This window comes from Barbus barbus (genome assembly GCF_936440315.1).
Source record: "Barbus barbus genome assembly, chromosome: 6".
NCBI lineage: Eukaryota > Metazoa > Chordata > Actinopteri > Cypriniformes > Cyprinidae > Barbus > Barbus barbus.
The window spans coordinates 26,323,113-26,346,616 of record NC_136734.1 but is presented as its reverse complement, the minus strand read 5'-3'; the positions used below and the strand labels follow the sequence as shown (position 1 = coordinate 26,346,616).

The following is a 23,504-nucleotide window of genomic DNA, read 5'->3' as shown; positions in this document are numbered from 1 at the left end:
CACATTATTTTACCTTGCTCTAACATGCAAGAAACAAATCTGCTCCTTTTAATCACTGAATGCTATCTGGTCACTTAAAATCTGTGCACTGTTGCACAAGACTGTTCATCTTACCTCACTCTCCCCTATGTATTATTTATTTTATTTTTAAAAAGAATATTTATGTGTTTCCAATGAAGACAATCAGTTGTTAACAGATGCCTTAGTGTAGTCAGGGTGAACGACAGTTCTGCTGCTGAGTGAAGATGGAAGTAAAAGACCCCATGAACATTATAAGGAAGAGGTGGGAGCAAAAGGTAAAGAGGTGAAAAATGTTGTAAATAAACGTGTGCTTAGGATGTCTGTGTTTTGTCTCATAAAAGAGGCTTGACAGTTGTGAGGCTGGTGTTTCCTTTAGTTTTGAATAGGTTGTTACTTGTATAATAATGCCCATCTCAGGGGTAAGAAAGGAGCAGTACATGGATGCTATGATACAGGGAGGCACTGCTGTATGTTTGATTTAAAAAATAATACTTTTTTTATAAATTAACATTTTATGTGTTAATGTTAGTATGTTTATATTTACATTTAGTCACTTACCAGACGCTTTTTTCCAACGCGACTTACAAATGAGGACAATGGAAGCAATCAAAATCAACAAAAGAGCAATGATATGCAAGTGCTATAACACGTCTCAGTAAGCTTAATGCAGTACACGTAGCAAGGGTGTTTTTTTTTAATTATATAATAAATAAAAAGAAAACAGAATAGAAAAGGAATAGAGTAAATTAGTGTTAGAGGTATTTTATGCTTTTGTTAATTGTAAAATAAATAAAAAGAAAACATAGAACACAAAAAGCTTAGAAAAGCTAGTGTTAGTTTTTTTTTTAAAGAATAGAATTAGAATAGAGAGTGCTAGAGTTAGAGGGTCAAATAAAGATGGAAGATTTTATGTTCCACAGTGTTGTTTGAATAAATAATGATCAGTTGAGGAAACGTTTGAACAATGCATCCTGTTCTTATCCATGCATACAGAAACTACAAGCCAAGCAGCAAGCCACAAACCCTTGAGTGTGTATATTCTCAAATAAATAGTCAGCAAACGTTCAGGCCATATCACTACAGTGCAGGGGGTATGGCTGTTTCAGGGAGGTGTCATTGAAACGCTGTTCTGCATGATTCATTCACAGACAGCAGGGGGCGCCAGACGGGTTCTCGTCACTTAAACGCCAGATGACTATTTTGATAGTTTTGCGTCTTATTTTTTAGCTCGATATGTAAATGCTATAGTAATTAATGCAGTAGATCATACACTTCTACATTTTAACGGAACATTTCAGTCCTTCGGATGTTCTGGGGCGCCACAGGGGCTGGACCGAAAATGGGAAAGCATCTGAGAAAACAATTATTTAGAGGGGTGTGTGACCCTCTGCTCTTTCCCATTGTTTAAATCGCTCATCTGCGGGACAGGAATTCCACAACGGCTCCCACCCACCAGTCATGCTAGTCGTGCGCATTCTGAACAAATGAATTAGTTTCTGTTTCTTGTCTTTTACTTCTCTTTCTGCTATTGAGTCAGTGATGTGTTCGCGCTACAGGTGGGCTGTGCTCTCTACACCTGTCTACAGGAATGACGTGATGCTCTGAAGCGAAGCGGACCGTAGCGCGTCCTCTGCACAGCGCGAGCGTGAACTTTAGGTGGACTTGAGGCTGTTGTGCTTTTGAAACCAGAGCGGAAAACTTATAGGTAAGACAAATGGCTCCTAAGTATGTCTAGTAATCTTTCCAGCTCACGTAGACACCTTAGTTTTGCATGTTCCCTGAATTTAACAAAACCCATGTAGTTTGGCGGCTGTCAGTTAAACGACTCAGCCGTGTCTCGCTCTCCACGCTATGGAAGCATATGGGTAGAATAATTCATTTTGAAATGCAAAATGTAAAATGTTTTTCTTTATTTAAATGTACATTTTTCTGTTTGCTTATGTGCAATCGAAGTTTTTACTTGGACATGCTAAACATATCTAATCAATTTGGGTAAAACATTTTAATTTTAATTTTGCAACTTATAAAGCATTAAAATATGTTTTTAATTTGCATATTACAACTATTGTAGGAAATGGCAAATGTAAATTATATAATTTAATTTTCATTTCAAACATTGCACATATGTATGGGAAAATGTAAATTTTAATACAGAAAAAACATTTTACATATTACATTTCAGAATGAATTATGCTACCCATATGCTTCCATACCACATGGCCTGTTAGCGTTCTCTTATTTCTAAGAGTCTTGTGGTAAGATTAATTAGGAGTGAACAGTAATTACACTTTTATTTAATTAGGTTATGTTTCACCAAACCTCAAGAATCTCTTGAACATCGTCAATTTAAGGCAACGCCAAACTTTTTTTTTTTTTTTTTTTTTTTTTTTTTTACAATTTTATGTCCTCATAAAAGAAGAAAAATCATATCACTTTGTGTGCTCAAATGCCCCTTCTTCAAGAATATTAAAACTGCCTTGCAAATCTGTTTTCATATATGAAAATTTATTTTATGTATAGATTTACAGTGAAATAATCATAAATGATTTCCATTTTTATCATGTAGAAATGATTTATATAATTTCAAAAATTATGACTATATGATGTAAGTTGTGGCATCATTTCCACTACAGAATTTTTTTCAGTATTATTTTTCCAAAGTATAGTATCAGTGAAGATAATGTATTTTTGGATACATAAAATGCCAATGTTTTGACACTAGCCTTAGCCTGAGTCAGCCAAAAATGTATAAAAGGTAATTTCACCACAGAATGTTACAAAACACAATATGTCACTGGAAATGTGGTGAAAGTGACATTGTGGTGGAAATCTGAAAAAAAAGTGACAGAAATCTTGTGCATGTCCACTGTTAAAACATTTTAGTTGACTAATTAAATGTACTAGTCAGAATATGAACTGTGTTTTAAGAGTTTTCTGTAGAATTGTCTAAATGTCCACAAATATGCCAATAGTTGAAGAAACGCCTATAGCATATCCCCCCTCGTTTTTTAGATAAACCAAATATGAAAGCATTTTCATAAATGCAATTATTTACATTTTAATATACACACAGTTTACATTGCTTAAAGCAATAATAAACTGTCACTTTTAAAAGGTACCAATATGTATCATTTAGGTACTGATATGCACACTAAGTATACACTAATGTGTACTTTCAAGGTGCTAATTTGCACCCATTGGGGTAAAAAATGGTGTACTTTTTGAAAGGGTATCACCCCAGTGACAGCTTTTGTTTCTGTTTTTCTGAGAGTGTACTTCATTACCTCTAGACAACTGTTACAAAACTGTCTGTCACGGAAATTTTAGATCTGTTACAAAGTTTGACCCCTGTTGCATTGTTATGTGTTTGCAGCCCAAACTAAGCTTCAGTGATTACACTACACAAGTCCTTGGCTTTGTTTCAATCTACTTCTCTCTCATTTCTTTGTATTGTAGCTGGTCCAATGATTGTTCAGTTAACTTCAGTGTTGATTATTCCCAAATTCAGACAGCATTGACGATTATGACAATGGAAACGGTAGGTGTAACAACACGACTGTGTGTGATACTTTTTTGATTCATTTTATGACTTTTATCCTGGTAACCACCAAAAGCATCTCTGTATGGGAGTTCTCATCTTGTATTTCACCCCAAGCAAAATGTTGACTAGGACTAGGCCTAATTCCAACTGTTTTAAATCTTCTCAGTGTGATGCAATGAATCGTATAGTTTGTTGAGCAAGCTCACGTCAGTGCCATGTTGGTGACACCTGCAGGCAGCTATTTGCCTAATATTAAAATCAGAACCCAGTCAGCTTCATCAAAATCATACATAACACTAAAGTAAAATAGTTGTATTTACTCTGATATGTAATATGAATATTACATTAGAACATACCTGGGAAATATTATTAACAATGTTCTTCTTTATTGTCAGAGAAAGCATGTTTTTCCATAAACGTGCATTGCTGTTTAATGGAATGTATCACTTTTGCAACTCTTGCAACAGTGTTTCTGCTTTGCTCTGTTCCAGACAGGGCCAAAGAAATTACCAGGAGCCCATGTGTTCATTCCCAAGTTCCTAATAGAAGTTTCACTTTAGGACAGAATGGGATGTGGTGAAATTGGCTCAATGAAGTCTTTAATGCAGGGAATCTTTGTACACCGTACCATTATTAAAAAAAAAACCATTTAATTAGTCCATGCATGCTGGGCCAAGTAGAAGAAGAAAATAAATACTGTTCTCTTACTTCAGAGAAATTCTGCTTGCAGGTATGAGCTGCCATAGTGATTTGATAAATTACACTGTTTACATTATTCAGAGGAAGGAATTCTTCAGGGATTGAAGCTGTTCAAAACTGCGCAAAGGCCTGATCAAGAATCCAGCAGCTTAACAGTTTACCTTAAAAGGATAGTTTACCCAAAAAATTTAAATTTAGTCATCATTTACTTGCCCTCATATCGTTCCAAACCAGTATGAGATTGTTTCGTATGTTGAACATAAAAGAAGATATTTTGATGGTCCCCATTGACTTCCATAGTATTTATTTCACTACTATGGAAGTCAACGAGAACCAACAGCTGTTTGGTTCTTCAGAATTCTTCAAAATATCTTCTTTTGTGTTCAACATAAGAAAGAAACTTACAGGTTTGGAAAGACATGAGGGTGAGTAAATTATGACAATTTTAATTTTGGGGTGAACTATTCCTTTACAGGAATAGTTTACCAAAAATGCAAGTTCTTTCATCATTTACTCACCCTCATGTTGTTCCAATCCTGTATAACTTTTTCTTCTTTGTTTGTTTCTTTTTTTTTTTTTTCATACAATTCAATTGGTCTTTCGTACCACACTGACTTTCATTATTCAAACAGAACCTGCTGAAACATTTTTAAAAATCTTCTTTTGTATTGTGCAGTTTTGGAAAGACATGGGGGTAAGTAAATAATAATAGAATGCTCATTTTTGGTCAACTGTTCCTTTAATTAACAAGCGGACAAAATAGTTTACTGGCAATTATTAAATAAAGGTATGTCCCTTTAGGAACATCCACAAAACTGAACGTTTTTGAAAAGTTCTACTTCTACTCAAATTTACTGGGCTTGCATTTCTTCTGTGTGGGCAGATTGGCCATTGTTTTGTTTAGTCCGTATTTCAGACTGTACAGTAGGCCTATCTCTGAAACTGATTTGCACAGCAAACATACAAAGATGCCATGTCTACTCAGATATGCTTTCAGTTGAATGTGTACCAGAAAACATTTGTGTGTTTTATGCATGTCAGTGTGTTAGCCTGGTGAGGTCTATTTTTTCAGTGTTATGTGATGTGATGAAGCAGCAACAAAGGTGGTCAGTATATAGGATGTTTGTGCATGTGTGCATGTTTGCTTTTAAATGAAAGGCAAAATTGTTGATGTAAAGAAGGGAAATGCCAAACTCCGCTGAACCAAAAAAAGAGACAGCGGCTCTGAAGTGATCTTACAGCATACACACAAACTGTTTGTTTATGTGTGAGTTTGAAAGGGCATTGCATGAGCCTGAAGGGGGCTGGCATGAGTTTGTCTTTATCATGTGTTCATCACCGGATTAATTATGTACTAGATGTGTGTGGGTGTGTTTATGTGTGTTTGTTGTCTGCTACCATGGTTACCATGTCCATCATTGTTCTGTGTTTGCTATGTCTGATGCTGTGAATTATTCATTCAGCCCTTCAGTTGGCAATATGCATGAACAGCTCATTGGTATCCATGAGTAGTTTCACGTTTAAATTTGAATAGGAGATTATGAAAGTGCACACCCTCTGTCTCCATATTAATTGTATTCCATAAGTGGCATGCTAAATTGATTAAAATCTCATCTTCCTGTCTCCCTCGGTTTTCCAATAGCCCTATAAATATGATTGAGATCATACGCCAGGCCTCCTCAACATAAGCCAAGTGTTTCCAGTTGTATGATGGTTTGGCTAAACGCAGTCAAAATCCAGCCCAAAATTATTTTCAGAATACAGCCAAGAGCAGACGAGAGTGACAATTCTATAACATTGATATTGTTTTCTCTTTTAGTATTTAAGCAATGTTACACTTGCAGACTTAATATCAGAATGGTGTTCATTTGGCCACTTGTACTCATCAAAATTGTGCTTACACTACAGTATATATAGTACAACAGTAAGAGTGTGATATTGATTAAATATCAGAGAAAATACAACAGTTCAGTTCAAATACAAAAATTAATATTATGTATTTCAGACAGAATTTGGCCAGTTAGGTCATTTTTTTCTTCACCATTGATTTCTATGCACGATCTCTTCCAAAATGCAGCATGATGTGTGGAAATGGAGAGTAAAATTTTGAGGAAGAAACATTTTCTACTATATATATATATATATATATATATATATACTTTATATGCAGACCTTGAGCCAAAAACTCATCACCAAACATGTCGTTTTGAACTGTGCCATATACACAGAGCCACTGTCATGTTAAATAGAAAAGGGTTTACAAGAGCTTACATTTACACTTAAGACTGATTTTGTGGTCCAGGGTCACATATACACTATCCTGTATTATATTGTGATTGACAGTTATTAGAAATATGACAGAAAGAGTTTTTAGAGTCCTGTAAAACAGAATAGAAAGATCCAGAAGGGGAACCAGTGTTATAGTGTTGTTGTAATCTTGAAGCACTGCTTGTCTAGTCTAACTCTGGTAAAAAATGAGCTTTTAAAAGGCTTAGATGTGTTTGCAGTGTTTATGTGCTTCATCTGTTTGTAATTTCAAGACCGAAAGAGAAAACAGGCAAAAAAAGAGACAAATAGTTAGGCTTTTGCTGACGAATTACATTTATGCATCTGACAGCTATTTGGTGATCATTTGTTACAAATGTGCCTGAGCGTGTGAGGAAAAAGTGGGAGGGACTGAAGAGGGAGAGAAGGAAAGGGGGGAAAAAGAAGAAATGTTCTGGGGATGAATCATGTGACGTTTGTTTAGCCGTTTTAATAGCCTGTAGTCATGTTTGGATGTAGTGTCAGCGATCAGATGATGTTAGACTATTTTTCCTAACTCTCTCACTGTTTAATTGCCTTTTACTCGCACAAGTTAGATTCTGCAAAAGCTAGACCCGCAACCCTTTTTCTCTTTCCTTCCTTTGTAAAGGGATGACTCAGCCCTGTTTTTTTTTCTGTGTGCAAACGGAAAGAGAAGGATAACAGATGGTTTAAATAGAAACTATTGAAGAAAGGGATCTATTGAAGATGGGGAAAAAGGAGGGAGAGTCTGACAGAGATTGACTTACAAAGTAAAGCAAGAAAGTTTAAAGTATAACAGGAAAGAGAGAGAAGCGTTTAGTTTGTGTAGTTTTTAAAGTGGTCTTTTGACTAATCATCTGTGGGTGGGGCTTTGGGTGTGGGAGACTGTCATCAATGTTTTCCCTTCATGGACTTCTAAAGCAACAGAGAAGAAGAGAACGAATACATTTGTTTTAGTTAGAGAGTGAGAGAGGGGGGGAGAGAGAAGAGCTGTATTAGTGTGTAAGTGTAGAGGATGGACCTTCAGCATGTGTGAATATGGATGTGCGTGTGCTTTAGTAGATTTCGGTGTATGTTACATGCTGGAACGAGAGGAACTACCTGCATGCGATAAAATGCACACACAGACTAGTCAGACACACCTTGAAGATTGTTAGTGAAGAAAACCGTGCACGAGGGATTCCCTTAAAGAGAAAGAAAGAGAGAGAGAGAGAGAGGGAGAAGGATGAAGTACCGCCGCAGGGTAAGACTTCTTGTTTTAATTACATCTATGTGGGTGTGTCGTGTATGCCTGTATTCCTGTTTTCAAACAGTGACGTTTTAAGGTGAAAATCAATGCCCCGTTTAGTGTTGTCAGTGTATGCATGTGCATGGTGGGTTGCAGACATATTTTTTGATTGTTTGAGCGAGCACAGAAGCTTTGTACTTGCCACTCCTTTATGCAAAGCATGTCATGTATAGCTATAGCAACACACTGCACAAGATTTCTTTCCTACGAGGTCAGTTTGCCTGTCTTTGTGTCCCAGATAGAGATCACTCATATGGACTGCACAGCAAAGAACAGCCCTTATATGGAAGAGCTGGAGACTTATAAACTCAAAACGGCTCAGTGCCAGATTATACAGCAAAGTTGTATTACACCTCCCTCAGGGAGTACAGTACCCACTTTCTCAAGCTGTAGAAATGGTGTCCACAGGCTATTGCTTTTGAAATACCACATAGAAATCTCTGTTGGATACATCCTCATACTGTAACTTATTATTCGAGTCACACAAGCAACTCAAATGGCTTGAGAGCTCTTTTACACCTGGTATTTTGGGTAGTTGCAGAAGTAAAAGTGGTCTAAAACATTTGTGATCCAGTCACTGAAAGTATACCTATGTGGTGAAATACATGTGACCACATTATGTTTGTAGTGTAATCTGTCCTGGTGCATCATGACAGCAGCAAAGAACAGACTACTCAAATCAATCCACTTTTGCATTAAAACGGTTGTTTTAAATGTTGGTTATGTGTGATATATATACAGTGTTTATATATACAGGTGCTGGTCATAAAATTAGAATATCATGAAAAAGTTTATTTATTTCAGTAATACCATTCAAAAAGTGAAACTTGTATATTAGATTAATTCATTACACTCAGACTGATATATTTCAAATGTTTATTTCCTTTCATTTTGATGATTATAACTGACAACTAATGAAAGTCCCAAATTCAGTATCTCAGAAAATTAGAATATTGTGAAAATGTTCAATATTGAAGACCCCTGGTGCCACACTCTAATCAGCTAATTAACTCAAAACACCTGCAAAAGCCTTTACATGGTCTCTCAGTCTAGTTCTGTAGGCTACACAATCATGGGGAAGACTGCTGACTTGACAGTTGTCCAAAAGACGACCATTGGCACCTTGCACAAGGAGGGCAAGACACAAAAGGTCATTGCTAAAGAGGCTGGCTGTTCACAGAGCTCTGTGTCCAAGCATATTAATAGAGGGGCGAAGGGAAGGACAAGATGTGGTAGAAAAAAGTGTACAAGCAATAAGGATAACCGCACCCTGGAGAGGATTGTGAAACAAAACCCATTCAAAAATGTGGGGGAGATTCACAAAGAGTGGACTGCAGCTGGAGTCAGTGCTTCAAGAACCACCACGCACAGACGCATACAAGACAAGGGTTTCAGCTGTCGCATTCCTTGTGTCAAGCCACTCTTGAACAAGAGACAGCGTCTTGACTGGACTGCTGCTGAGTGGTCCTAAGTTATGTTCTCTGATGAAAGTAAATTTTGCATTTCCTTTGGAAATCAAGGTCCCAGAGTCTGGAGGAAGAGAGGAGAGGCACATAATCCACGTTGCTTGAGGTCCAGTGTAAAGTTTCCACAGTCATTGATGGTTTGGGGTGCCATGTCATCTGCTGGTGTTGGTCCATTGTGTTTTCTGAGGTCCAAGGTCAACGCAGCCAAAATTTCTAAAAATCATTTTTTTTGCATTGGTCTTAATTGATATTCTAATTTTCTGAGATACTGAATTTGGGACTTTCATTAGTTGTCAGTTATAATCATCAAAATGAAAGGAAATAAACATTTGAAATATATCAGTCTGTGTGTAATGAATGAATCTAATATACAAGTTTCACTTTTTGAATGGTATTACTGAAATAAATCAACTTTTTCATGATATTCTAATTTTATGACCAGCACCTGTATATATTCTGTATATATACAAAAACATCAGGTCTTGAGAAAACTCAAAAACTTGATGCCACCAGCTTTAGGACTTTGAGTATACAAAGGTGACCAGAGGTGCCACTTCCTGGGGACACGTTTTGCACTACATTTTGTAATTTTAGGCAATTTAGAAATCCTGTGCAGAACGGAAGTGGCACATCTTGTCACATCTTGTCACCTTATGGGGGAAAAAATGTTGCATAAACTTAACAATTAAAGATAGTCTGAACGTTCATCAAAAATGTCACCCGTGCTCGCAAAATGAGTTGGAATAAGCAAATTTTCAAAAATCTGTTTTTTATTTTCACATTCTCCATTAAATACCTTAAAAATTAAATATGACTTGTTGGAATCGGACTACAGCCGTTTGAATGCGAAAGAGTCCGCAGAGTTGATTTTAAGAAAAATCGAGTTAAAGTTTTTTGAAGACTTCAAAGCAAATTCACCAAGCAACTTTGAATTTTTTTTGCAATTCTTTTCTTAATAATAATTTCTATATTAATAATCACAATATAGCTATTTTTATTTTTTCTTTGTTATTAAAAATAAGAACAAAGATGCAAATAAACAATATTTTAATCGAGAGCAGCGAGAGATTCCGTCTTTTCTTTTAATGTTTGATTAACATTGAGACAGATCTATATTAAGACCTACTGTAATGCATCGATCTACTATAATGATGTAATCTTCATTAGCATGGGCTTGAAAATCATATTTCACTGGTTTGGACTTATGTCATCGAGAATTCAATACGAATATTCACAAAGCTGGAATGCTGCTCTTTGCAACAGTAGACCTACAACTTGTGGTGGGAAGCAGCATCAGTCATCCAGAAGTGAGCAGAGAAAAGGGTACTTCTCTGAGAATACTTACAAATAAAGATAATTTTGGATGTTTAATTACCATTTGGAGCATTTGGGATTACTAGACGAGGGCTTAATGAACAAATTTTTGTGAAAACATCAAATTCAACATTTTTCACTTCTTTTGTCTGTAGCTAAAAATTAGCCCGTGCGCATTCCAACTCATTATGCAAGCGTAGGTCACGTATAGTGTAATAGAAACTCAAAAATAATTATGCTTTTTTTAACCTGTAGAAGAGTATGTTTGCATTTTAAGTTAATAATTATAATTGGATCAGAGATCGCTGACTCCACCTCACCTAAAAAGCCCTGTTATCCATCTAAAAAGTTCTATGTCCACAGGCATATTAAAACACAAATAAATCAGCTCATCAGTTTACAGTGTAAGGTCTGTTGCCTTCCATTGTCATTTGTGCTCACTCATGTTGCATGTCCTCAATCTGACAACCCACATGAGCATTAAGTCTGAGGAAGAGGTGGCAGAAGAAACAATATTTCAGTGCCCATTTCAACCAATAGCTGTCATTATTACATCCTGCACCTTTAAATAAAAAATCTGTGCACATAATTCCTAAACAAGCTTTTAAGTCAAAACCGTTCCAAACTTGGCTTCAGTTGAGCTAATGAATCTTCAGTCTATCATATCGGCTCAAACAAGTTTTGTTAACAACACTCAAGATTAGAAACTGATAAAACTTGACATAAATATTAACTATAAAAAACAAATCATGATAAAAAAAAATATGATTACACTTCCATGTCCATTACATCATAAAAATGAACACAACAGAAGGTGTTTTTGAGTTGTTGATGGGATGTTTTTGAATTGGAAGGGGTTTTAAACTTGTTTGGTTTAAAAAAGCGTGGCCAATTTAAACACCCCTAATGGAACACAGAAAACATGAGGGGCACAGTGAGGAAAGAGTTCATTTTAGAGACAGATATCATTGCTTGTTTTCATGTGCATACGTCTGCATCCTACTGTGTAAGCGTACATAAGAACATAAACACACACAAGGTGCAGAGAACAATGGATTAAGAATGGCAAAAGGAAAGATTTAAAAGTGCAGGTGTTTGGGGAGGGGGGGATCTGGTGAGTCGTTAAAATCTTTTTAGGGGACCCTTATCACTAATTCATTGGAAAAGAATTTGTAGAACAACAGTGGAGCAGAGCCAAGGAAAGTGAACATCCACTCACACACTGTGTTACTCCCAGCAGATTGTTGTTTTAGCATGAGCTTCCACAGGTGACCTTCCTGTCTCTCTCGCAAACACACACACACAAACTCACTCTCTTTCTGAACCCACTCCAAAGACACACTTCCTCAAACACTTAAAGTATTGTCAGATTTTCCACTGGATTTACATGCAGAGGTACCAGCACTAACTCTGAAAAACAGACAACTGTGTGTCAGGAACCATTGCCAAATATTTCCATGGCGCCCTTCCTTAGTGAATTTGTACTTGGATCAATGTGTGTTGTTTGTCTTTTAGTGATTTGTACTTTTTTTTATTAGGGTTAGGGTTTTGTTATTTCCTTTATAGAAGGCAATCTCCAAACTTTTATGTTTGCATTTTTGCAATCTGCAAAATTTTGTAAGTGTTAACAAATTACCCAAAGCATTTAATAAACAACCGAACAAGGGGCAGGGATATGTATAACTTTGTGAATGATGGGCGTTCCATCGGTGGAACTTTCTTCAGAATTTCTGAGGTCGCAGATTCCATGTGGTCCTGGTTGTAAGTGTACATACACACTCTCAGTTCCTGTTTTGTGGCTCTGCTGTGTATAAGTGTTTGCACCAGTGTTCTCTTTGTGTTTTTTTAGTTTCTATCTCACTTTGTTTCTTTTTGTAGGAGGTTGGTGTAGAGGGAGGTGTTAGGTTAGTGATGGAGAGCGCTCTCTCTGCAAGAGATCGGGTCGGCGTCCAAGATTTCCTGCTCTTGGAGAACTACAACAGCGAAGCTGCTTTCATTGAAAACCTGCGCCGACGGTACAGAGAGGGCCTCATTTATGTAAGACATGCACAAACACCATCTTACTATATAATATAATAAAATACTTTTAATTACATTTACACAGAATATGCTACTTATGAGCATATACATACTATAGGATAAAATATACAGTGCTGTTTAAAAGTTTGCAGTCAGCAGGTTTTTTTTTTAAACTTATTAAAGGGATAGTTCATCCAAAAATGAAAATTCTGTCATTAATTACTCACCCTCATGTCGTTCCAAACCCATAAGACCTTTGTTAATTTTCGGAACTCAAATTAAGATATTTTGGATGAAATCCGAGAGCTCTCCGACCCTGCATAGACAGCAATGCAACTGAAATGTTCCCATACCCAGAAACGTTAAAATAGTCCATGTGACATCAGTGGTCCAACTATAATTTCACGAAGCTACGAGAATACTTTTTGCGTGGAAAAAAACTAAAATAATGACTTTATTCAGCATGCGTCCTGATACTCTCTACAATGGCGGCACGCCGCGGCAGACGGGATGAGGAGGGGAAGAATTGTTGAATAAAGTCATTATTTTCCTTTTTTTCGTAGCTTCGTATAATTACGATTGAACCACTGATGTCACGTCGTTGACTGTCTTACCAATGTCCTTGCTAAGTTTCTGGACCTGGGAACATTTCATTTGCGTTGCTGTCTATGCAGGGTCAGAGAGCTCTCGGATTTTATTAAAAAAATCTTAATTTGTTTTCCAAAGATGAACGAAGGTCTTACGGGTTTAGATTGCATTACATTGATCAAAATGTATTTTAAATTGGAATATGTCACAATATTACTGTATTTTTGATCAAATAAGTGCTGTCTTGGTGAGCAAAACAATATCAATCCAAACTTTTGAATGGTAGTTTACATGTGGTTTTCTGCTTTCTTTCTCTCTTTCTGCCTCTTTATCTGTCTGTCTTTTATAAGACATATATTGGCTCAGTGTTGGTGTCAGTGAATCCTTACAGAGAGTTGGAGATTTACTCCAAACAGAACATGGAGCGCCACAGAGGAGTCAATTTCTATGAGATCTCCCCTCACATGTGAGTGTTAAATGTGTGTGTGTTTATGTGTGTTATGGCCGTGAGAATCCCTGAGAACATTCCGCCAATTCTCTTAGTATGACTCACTTTCCTGGAGATTCCGGAGATTGGATCATGCATACTTTCCACTTACACACACATTCACACTCACACACACCCACACTCACACACCCACATACTCATTTAAAGATGTAAAATCCTTCCCATAGAAATGGGAAGAAAATATGTAAACGCAGGAAAGAAAACTGTACTTGTCAAATGATTTTATAGGATTTTTAACATTCTACACATTGTGTTTGCACACATGAAGAAAGGTTTACGGTTTTGAAACCGATAACTGTAATTGGTTGTATTATCTGTGAGTGATTCTGTATCTGATTGTGTGACTTTAGTTTTGCCCTGGCCGATAATTCGTATCGTGCACTGCGGACTGAGAGACGAGATCAGTGTATTCTGATTTCGGGTGAGAGTGGCGCTGGAAAGACTGAGGCCTCCAAAAAAATCCTTCAGTACTACACACACATCTGTCCCACCCGCAACAACACACACACTATCAGAGAGAGACTATTGCAGTCCAACCCAGTACTGGAGGTAAGCCCACACAAACACTGCAAGGATCTTCTGTGCACAGCTTCCTAATGTCACTCTCGCTCTGTCACAACAGGCTTTTGGGAATGCTAAAACTCTCCGGAATGACAATTCGAGTCGTTTTGGGAAATACATGGACATTCAGTTTGACTACAAGGTAAATGAAATGCACTTCTTAGTTTAATACCACAACTCTTTGCTTAAATACAGCCCAAATTAACTTGTCTACATTTCAGCTGTTCGCATTAGCAAAAGACTAATATGTATTAGAATATTTCAGCAAATATTTGGGCATTTTTGGCAATACTTGGGCTTATACACAAGACATAAACTTCTATGCACCGTTATAAACAGTTCTTTCTATTTATGTCTTGTTCAGGGCGCTCCAATTGGAGGTCACATCCTAAACTACCTGTTAGAGAAATCCCGTGTGGCCCATCAGAACCATGGTGAGAGAAACTTCCACATCTTCTATCAGCTGCTGGAGGGTGGAGAAGCACCTCTTTTGAAGACACTTGGTTTGGAGAAAACCAACCCACAACATTATCATTACCTGGTTAAGGTGTTTATGTTAATTGTGTCTATATGTATCCATGAAAGAGAGCAGATTTGCCTGCCATTATCGGGCCCTGGGCATTGTTGGCATGTTTGTGGTGTGTTTGTTTGTAACAGACACTCTCTCTCTGTCAGGGTAACTGTCCACGAGTGAGCTCTATCAGTGATAAGAACGGTTGGAAAGTTGTGAGAAATGCTCTCACCGTCATTGGCTTTAATGAGGAGGAGATACAGGTACACCACACACAAACTCACTGGACATCAAGATCCACTGGACAGAGGACCTTCTGTCGTAGTCAGGAAACACACTTACAAAGTTCCTCTCCTCTTTAGGAGCTGATGGAGATTGTGGCCAGTGTTTTACATCTGGGTAACATACAGTTCGGTGAAGATGAGGAGGGAGAGACACACATCACCACTGAACCTCAACTGCAATATCTGTCCCAGGTGAGTTAATGTCCCGTCTCAAGTGATAAGTCAGTATGTGTCTGAACATTATACCTGTCACTTGTCTCAGGTTTGTTGTGTGCTATTTTGACAATAGAGTGCTAGATGCTAGAGTGACAGCATCTGTCAGAAACCTTTCTGAATACCATTAAATAGATATTAGTTTGAACTCAAAGGCAATAATAAAAAAGATTATATCCCCAAATATTTTTGTTGTAAATGTTTTACTTGTTTGCAAAAGTTGAAATGTTCACACTGTTGTTTAGTGTTACAACTGGCCTCTTGATGTCCTGCAAACATGAATAGTTTAATGTGTTTTTGATTTTTTTTTTTTGTCAACAGCTGCTGGGTGTGGACGGGTCAGTCCTGAAAGAAGCTCTTACTCACAAGAAAATGTTTGCCAAAGGGGAGGAGGTAATATCACAATATCTCTCTGTCTGTTCTGTCTCACTTTCAGATTTCAACATACTTGATATTGCTAATATTCTCATACATTCTGTCTCTTAGCAGTTGAACAAACCGTTGTGCGTATGTGTGTTTGATTTCAGATGATCAGTCCCTTGAGTTTAGAACAGGCTCTGTCTGCTCGGGACTCTTTGGCCAAAGCCATATATGGTCGTGCCTTTACCTGGCTTGTCCAGAAGTTAAACCAATCATTGGCCTTTAAGGTGTGTTTCTTCTTTCTGTCGACGAGGACCGTGCTCTTGCTTTACTTAAGTGGGCTCTTGCTTTACTAAAGAATATTATTATTATTAATATTATTATTTTTGTGTTTTTACAGGATGAAGTCTACTACTCCAGTAAATGTTCTTCTATTATTGGTTTGCTGGACATATATGGATTTGAGGTCTTTCAACACAACAGGTTCATTTGACTTGCTCTCTCACTCTTTGACTGAAGAAATAGTAAAATAGAAAGATTATTTGCATTATTAACACATCACATTGTAGAAAAAATGACAAAAAATGACATTAATATATCAGAAAGGAAATAAGGAAGAATTACATTCATGTCTTTCTTTTTTCTGTCTGTAGTTTTGAGCAGTTCTGCATTAATTACTGCAATGAAAAACTGCAGCAGCTGTTTATTGAGCTCACACAGAAAAGTGAACAGGAGGAGTACGAAGCGGAGGGAATTGTGGTGAGTTTGAGGGAGAAAAATAGTACAAAAATCAATGTATGAGTGAGAAATATTTGTATCTAAGTTAACCTCTGTTGAAAATATTTCCATCAGTACATTTCTAAAACATTTCCATTAATAACTAACTTTTACTATTTAAAGGGATAGTTCACCCCAAAAATAAAATTCTGTCGTCATTGTGTGAACTGTCACTTTAAATAAACCCTCTATTATGCACAGCAAACCCCTCTGTTTAGACTATGTCCTATTTATTTAAATATAAAAATAATAAGAGGAATTCTTATTACTATTATTAATGTGTAAAGAGACATTAATCTGATCAAAAGTGACTGTAAAGACATTTAAAACATTACAAAACACTTCTAGTTCAAATACATGTAGTTCTTTTGAACTTTCTATTCGTAGGACAATCTAGAAAAAAAGTATCACAATTTCCATAAAAATATTATGCAGCACAAATGTTTTCAACGTTGATAATATTAACAAATGTTTCCTGAGCACCAAATCAGCATATCAGAATTATTTCTAAAGGATTGTGAAAACTGGAAAATTCAGCTTTGCCATCACAGGAATAAATTGCATGTTTATATATACTGAAATAGAAAATCTATATTTTAAATTGTAATAATATTTCACAATATTACTAAACAGGGCCTTCTTTGTCTTTTGTTATATTTGTGTTAATATTATGTTCCTTGGCCAGTGGGAGAGAGTGGAATATTTCAACAACAAAATCATCTGTGACTTGGTGGAGGAGAAACATAAAGGCATCATCGCTATTCTGGTCTGTCTGTGTGCTGTCCTTCTAACTATGCAGTCTTTCTGTTCATCCAAATTGAATTGAAATGAACTAATCTAATTTATCCTAATCAGGATGAGGAGTGCTTAAGAAGAGGAGATGCCAGTGACATCACCTTCCTGGAGAAGTTGGAAGACACACTGGGTGGCCATGCCCATTTTGTCACGTAGGACCAATAGCACACTCTGTTTCTTCATTGTTGAAGCAGCATGACTGATGTTTAAGATATTACTGGGATTTGCTATCTGATTGGTCCATTTCATGTTCCAGTCATAAAATGGCCAACGGGAAGATCCGCAAGGCAATTGGGCGAGAGGAATTTAGACTGGTTCATTATGCTGGAGAGGTCAACTACAACGTCAACGGTGAGGAGAGAACAGCCACCCATCCATCTGTCCGCCCATAGTTAATTTTGTTTGGTGCTGTGATTGTAGTTTTTTCCCTCCATTTTCAGGGTTTCTGGACAAAAATAATGACCTGCTGTACAGACACCTGAAGGAGGTACAGTGTGTTTACAGTGTGATCATGATGTTATGGCTGAACAGTATGTGGTTCTAAACCCACTGTATCTCATTGCAGGTGCTGTGTCAGTCAGGGAATCATATTGTCAATCAGTGTTTCCATGTAGATGAGTTGATGGACCAGAGAAGGCCAGAGACGGTTAGATGAACACAAACACACACACACACACACACACACATACAGCCACATACTGTACATAAACTTACAAAGAAATGAAGTCTTGTTTTCTCTGCTCAGGCTGCCACACAGTTCAAGCTCAGTTTGGCTAAACTGATGGAGATTCTGATGTCTAAGGAACCATCATATGTACGCTGCATAAAACCCAATGACGCTAAACAGCCAGGTAAAAGCATATGCGTGTTGCATTGATCGACAAATAAATTGCACACACAAAATGCTTTTTTTTTATGTTACTGACATTGTGCTGCTGTTCTCCCTCCTTCCTCTGCTACTTCAGGCAGATTTGATGAGGTTTTGGTCAGGCATCAGGTGAAGTATTTGGGTTTGATGGAGAATCTGAGAGTAAGGAGAGCTGGATTTGCATACAGACGAAACTATGAGGCGTTCTTAGAGAGGTCAGTCTTGTGCAACCAGTCTTTCGGTTAACAGATGGCCATGTTTCTTTACCTTGTTTTGTGTTTTGTTTCTTGCACAGGTATAAGTCTCTGTGTCCGGACACCTGGCCAAACTGGCATGGGAAACTGCCAGAGGGGGTTGCCACTCTGGTCAAGCACCTCAACTACAAACCTGAAGAATACAAACTGGGCAGGTGAGGGGTGAGAAGAGCAGATGCATGCACTACCATTTAAAAGTTTTTTTTAATAGATGAAAAACAGAAACCCTGAAAATAGTGAAAAGGAGGTCCTGCTGGGGCAGCAGCGGAGGAGCTGGGGTGAAGTTTAATTTAGTTTGTTTTGTGTTTAGGTCCAAAATCTTTATCCGCTTCCCAAGGACTCTGTTTGTGACTGAGGATGCACTGGAGGCCAAGAAACAAACCATCGGTATGTTCTTTCACTGCAAGCACTTAACTTGTAAAGTTGTGATAATTAGCTTGTTTTGCATCTCTTTTGCTTAATTTTTATTATGATATAATGAATAAACTTACAGTTGTTTTTAAGCTGTTACTCTGCAGACATCTTGGCGGGGCTACAGGGAGCGAGCCAAGTACCACCGGATCCGACACGCAGGTAACCTTGACAAATAGACTAAACACAGACAGACAGGCATAGCAAAGGAAGGCAACGGACAATCTGTTTGTCTCTTTCATCTTGCAGTAATTGTTATCCAGTCATGGTGGAGAGGAGTCAAAGGCCGAAGGAAAGCCAAGCATCGTAGACAAGCAGCTGACACTATACGCAAGTATGAGAGTTTTTGTATCGTGTAGGTGAATGAGTTACATTGATTGTGTCATTGATTCCGTCCTTTCTTAATCCTTGATTTCATTCTTCCCTAATTCCACAGGTTCATCAAAGGCTTCATCCTGCGCAATGAGCCTCGTTACCCTGACAATGAGTACTTTCTGGATCATGTGCGATTCTCTTTCTTGATGAAAGTGAAACGAAATCTGCCAAAAAATGTTCTTGACAAGAGCTGGCCAAGACCACCACCCTCACTCACTGAGGTATGCTAATAATGTATGATAAAGGTATGATAAGTTATGATACTGAATTGAACCACTGAGGTCTGTTTGGTCAGACCAACTGGAGATCTGGAATCTGTTTTGAGGATGTAGATGTTCACTAATGTTCAAAATAAATATTTTACTATTCAGCAAGGATGCATTATATATATATATGTATTTTTGAACACAATGAAAACGAAATGTTTCTTGAGTAAAATCAGCATATTAGAAGGATTTATGAAGGATCATGTGACACTGAAGACTGGAGTAATGGCTAGCTGCTGAAAATTAAGCTTTGCCATTACAGGAATAAATTATATTTTAAAATATATATTAAATAAAAAGTTATTTTAAATTGTTATTATATAACTATTTTACAATATTACTGTTTTTACAATGTTACTGGGGCAGTCATGGCCTAATGGTTAGAGAGTCAGATTAGTAACCCAAAGGTCACAGGTTCAAGTCTCGGTACTGGCGGTAATTGTAGGTAATACCATGAATGGGGTGAGATCCTTGAGCAAGACACCGAACCCCCAACTGCTAATTGTTTTGTTTGTTCACTACTCACTGCTGTGTGTGTGCACTTGGATGGATGAAATTCAGAGCAAAAATTCCAAGTGTGGGACGCCATACTTGGTCACATGTCATGTCATGTCATGTCCTTTCCTTTCCTTTTTACTGCATCTTTGATTAAATAAATGCAGCCTTGCTGAGTATAAAAGACTTTCAAAAACCGCCTTCAAAACGACCCCAAACATTTTAATGGTAGTATATGTACAACTTTGTTTTTCCCCACAGGCATCTGAGCACCTTCACAGAATGTGCATTCACAACCTGGTCAATGACTACTGCAGGAGAATCCAGCCAGAGTGGAAGAAGCAGGTACTGCATTCATTCAAGAGCAAACACACACACACACACATGGACAACCATAACTAATTTCACGCTGTCTGCAGTTGGAACAGAAGGTTGTAGCCAGTGCGATCTTTAGTGGTCAGAAGAACTGCTACCCTAGAAGTGTTCCCAAACTCTTTGTAGCCACCAGACTAGGTAATATTCACAAAAACATGAAAAAATGTCTATGCTGAAAAACACAAATGCATAGACAAACAAACATAGAAACTCACTGACACATTTTTAATACCACAGAGACTGAAGAGATCAATCTCAAAGTGCTGCAAACTCTTGGGAATGACAACAAGGTGAAGGTAAATGAGTTTCTATGCTTTTGTGTGAACTTGAAGCTTAATGTTTGTGTCTATTCCATATAAATGTACTAGATGCTTTTAGATTTTTTGTTTGGTCACAAGGTTCCATGTAGTATTCATTAAAGTCCACAATGAATGAGGTTAAGTTGAAGTTGTTTATTCATTTTGAATAAAATTTTTTGAGTTACATTTTTCTAAATAAACTACAATATAAACTGTAAAGATATTTTGAACTGTAAATGAAAAACACAACTTAAAATAGGCCAAATGAGAGGAAAAAGGTCTAAAGACTATGTGCTCCTAGCAGAACACTCAGGTGCTCTCTCAACACCTGAGGCTTCACCCTGTTTCTCCTGTAGAGGGCACACTCAGCCTCCAGAAAACAAAAAACACTAGACAAAAAAAAAATGCATAAAAGGCTCCTACAGAATCACCTTACCACAAAACAATGGCAAGTATTTATCAGAAGGAGCCAGTGAACCTGTATTATTAAGTTAACAATAAAAAAACAAAATCGATCTAATCTAATACTTATCTTAATAGAGATTTTTAATTTTAATATTAGAAGGGTTGAGAATCTATTTGTATATTCTTTTCTTTTTCAGTATGGTGTAGCGGTCACTAAGTACGATCGGCACGGTTTCCGTGCACGAATGCGTCAGCTGCTGTTGACCACTTCATCTGCTGTGCTGGTCCAGGAAGCAAAAATCAAACAACGTATCGACTATGGCACATTGCTGGGTAATGTTACTGTAATACAGCGCTCTCCTTTGTTTCATAATACTGTACGACATCCAAGCTTATTAAAGTTTCATACTCCTGTTTTTCACCGTATCTAATTCTTGGGTAATCATACTCTTCCTTAGTACTCAAACCATAAATTCTCATCAGTGACAAACAACTAGTGTTCCATTAACCTCTTACTGGGTAACACTTCACAATACTGTACAATCTCAGTTTGTTTCTTTTTGTAGGTATCTCTGTTAGTTCCCTCAGTGATGGATTCTTTGTTTTGCATATTCCCACCACTGACAGTAAGCAGAAGGTGAGAGAAGCTCTGTTATGCTTTCTGTTTGTCTTGGTTGTGCAGTTGGACCTCTGTTGTTTCATTTTGACCTTCTGACCTTTAGGGTGACCTGGTGCTGCAATGCGATCATGTGATTGAGGCTGTCACCAAGCTGGCCATCATGGCAGACAAGTTACACAATGTGAACATCAGCCAGGACAGGTGTGTGTGTGTTTTGTGTGTGTGTATGTGTATGTGTGTGTGTATGTGTGCGTGTGCAGTGGTAAATCCCTTAATAGACAAACTGTGTTCGGGAGTGCTGGCGATGTTCTCTAGAAAGTCATGAGAACTTTAGTTTACAGCAAGGACATGTATGCATGTTTACAGCTTTCAATCTGATTATGCTTTACTCTCCAGTATCAGGTTTGCCATAACGAGGGGAAAAGAGGGAGTGATAGATTTCTCCAGTGGTTCGGCCCTCCGAGTGGTCAAGACCAAGAATGGACACATGTCTGTGGTGAGGCTCACACATTTACTGATGAAGGCTGAAATGCAATGGTTTTGGTTAGAAGGGAAGACAGACAACAAAGTTTGTAAGAGTTTGGTAGAAAAAATGGTTGGTAATGGGATTTCAGGATAAAAAAGTTTTAAAATAAAATAATAAAATGGATTATTTAGCAAATGTTGTTTGCAAGTAAACTAATTACTCTGGTCCCTCTTTTCCAGACCACCCCACAAATCTCATGAACAGCCAATGTGGACATTTCACAGGACTGCTTTAGCCAATCACTACACAGAGCCAGACTACACTTTTATGATTTATTTCAGTCTCACAACAAAAGCAAATGTTGGCATGTTAGCAAGTGTATATTAAAGGACATTGTAATCTTTTCTATTTTAACTACATTTTGCTTATGCTTGAATAATTTTTAATTAATTGATGGGTTTGTTTTATATTTTCTCTCATCTGACCAATTAAATGAATCTTTGTTTTTCAATTATGTTAACAATTCAAGCTTTACTATGCAGACATACTATGAGTATTTTTGAGAATTCTTATTAACTAGATAACCTTTTAAAATTTTAATTCAAAAGCATAGTGCTTTCCAAATGGCACCACTACTTGTCAGCGCAATGTTTTATAACTCAACTGTTGTTGAATAATTAAATAAAATATTAAATGTATTATGGTTAATGCATTATTTTTGGTTTGCTTTATTAAATCTCTACAACATGTAAAAAAAAACAAAAAAAAACTGATGCCTAAAATATCTTCCTCTGGCAGTGTTTTGAAACAGAGATCAGGTCATTGCACTAGGGTTGCCACCTGTCCCTTAAAATACGGAATCGTACCTGGAAAGCAGCAGAGAAGATTATGGGAGCTTCAGATTCTTACAGTGACTCTACCCCCATTTGGCATAATAATAATTTTTGTACTGGCAACAAACCGTTCGTTTCCAAATGCTGGGTTGAATGTGGTATCTACACTTTAAAAGACCTGTACAACGATTATGGGCTTAAGTCCTTTCAGATCCTAAAGGATGAGTTCTCGCTCCCGGGATTTTCCTTTTTTTCTGTACTTAAGATTAAGATCTGCACTGAAAGGAGTACCCTGGTCGATTAAAATATCTCCTCATCCTATGGTAAATTGGATAGATTCTAGTATGGCTTCTAGAGGTATTGTGAATATAATTTATAAATCACTTGTGATACGACAGTATTCAAACATTCCGATTGAGGGTTTCTGGGAAAGAGAACTTAACACTGTGATTGACTGGGACAATGTCTGGGGAAATTGTTTTGCTACCTCTAAAAATCCAGCTCACCAAATTATCCATTATAAGTTAGTCTATAAGGCATATGTCACTCCTTGTTTATTATATAAAATGAAAAGAAAGTCTGACCCCTTCTGTCACCTGTGTAATAA

At 37.2% G+C, this 23,504-nt stretch overlaps 1 protein-coding gene across 3 annotated transcripts; it reads left to right on the top strand.

The window, feature by feature from the left end:
- The first annotated feature begins 1,442 nt into the window (after positions 1–1,442).
- On the top strand, positions 1,443–22,814 carry LOC306871387 (unconventional myosin-Ic-like). 3 transcript variants are annotated; one of them, XM_079419257.1, is made up of 32 exons: positions 1,443–1,726; positions 12,494–12,652; positions 13,573–13,688; positions 14,081–14,279; positions 14,353–14,433; positions 14,656–14,838; positions 14,967–15,065; positions 15,165–15,278; positions 15,621–15,692; positions 15,827–15,946; positions 16,060–16,142; positions 16,313–16,418; positions 17,122–17,202; positions 17,292–17,383; positions 17,488–17,582; positions 17,672–17,718; positions 17,797–17,877; positions 17,977–18,082; positions 18,197–18,314; positions 18,395–18,508; positions 18,664–18,740; positions 18,858–18,926; positions 19,014–19,098; positions 19,201–19,360; positions 20,162–20,245; positions 20,320–20,413; positions 20,513–20,571; positions 21,177–21,312; positions 21,546–21,616; positions 21,702–21,799; positions 21,995–22,094; positions 22,304–22,814. In XM_079419257.1, the coding sequence occupies exons 2-32, from the start codon at positions 12,527–12,529 to the stop codon at positions 22,322–22,324; spliced, it is 3,087 nt and encodes a 1,028-aa protein (XP_079275383.1). In that variant the 5' UTR covers positions 1,443–1,726; positions 12,494–12,526; the 3' UTR covers positions 22,325–22,814. The 3 variants fall into 3 exon arrangements, with proteins under 3 accessions (XP_079275383.1, XP_079275381.1, XP_079275382.1); XM_079419255.1 differs by lacking the exon at positions 1,443–1,726 and adding an exon at positions 7,057–7,790; XM_079419256.1 differs by lacking the exon at positions 1,443–1,726 and adding an exon at positions 7,267–7,790 and having other exon boundaries at positions 20,513–20,565; positions 22,304–22,778.
- Positions 22,815–23,504: the final 690 nt, after the last annotated feature.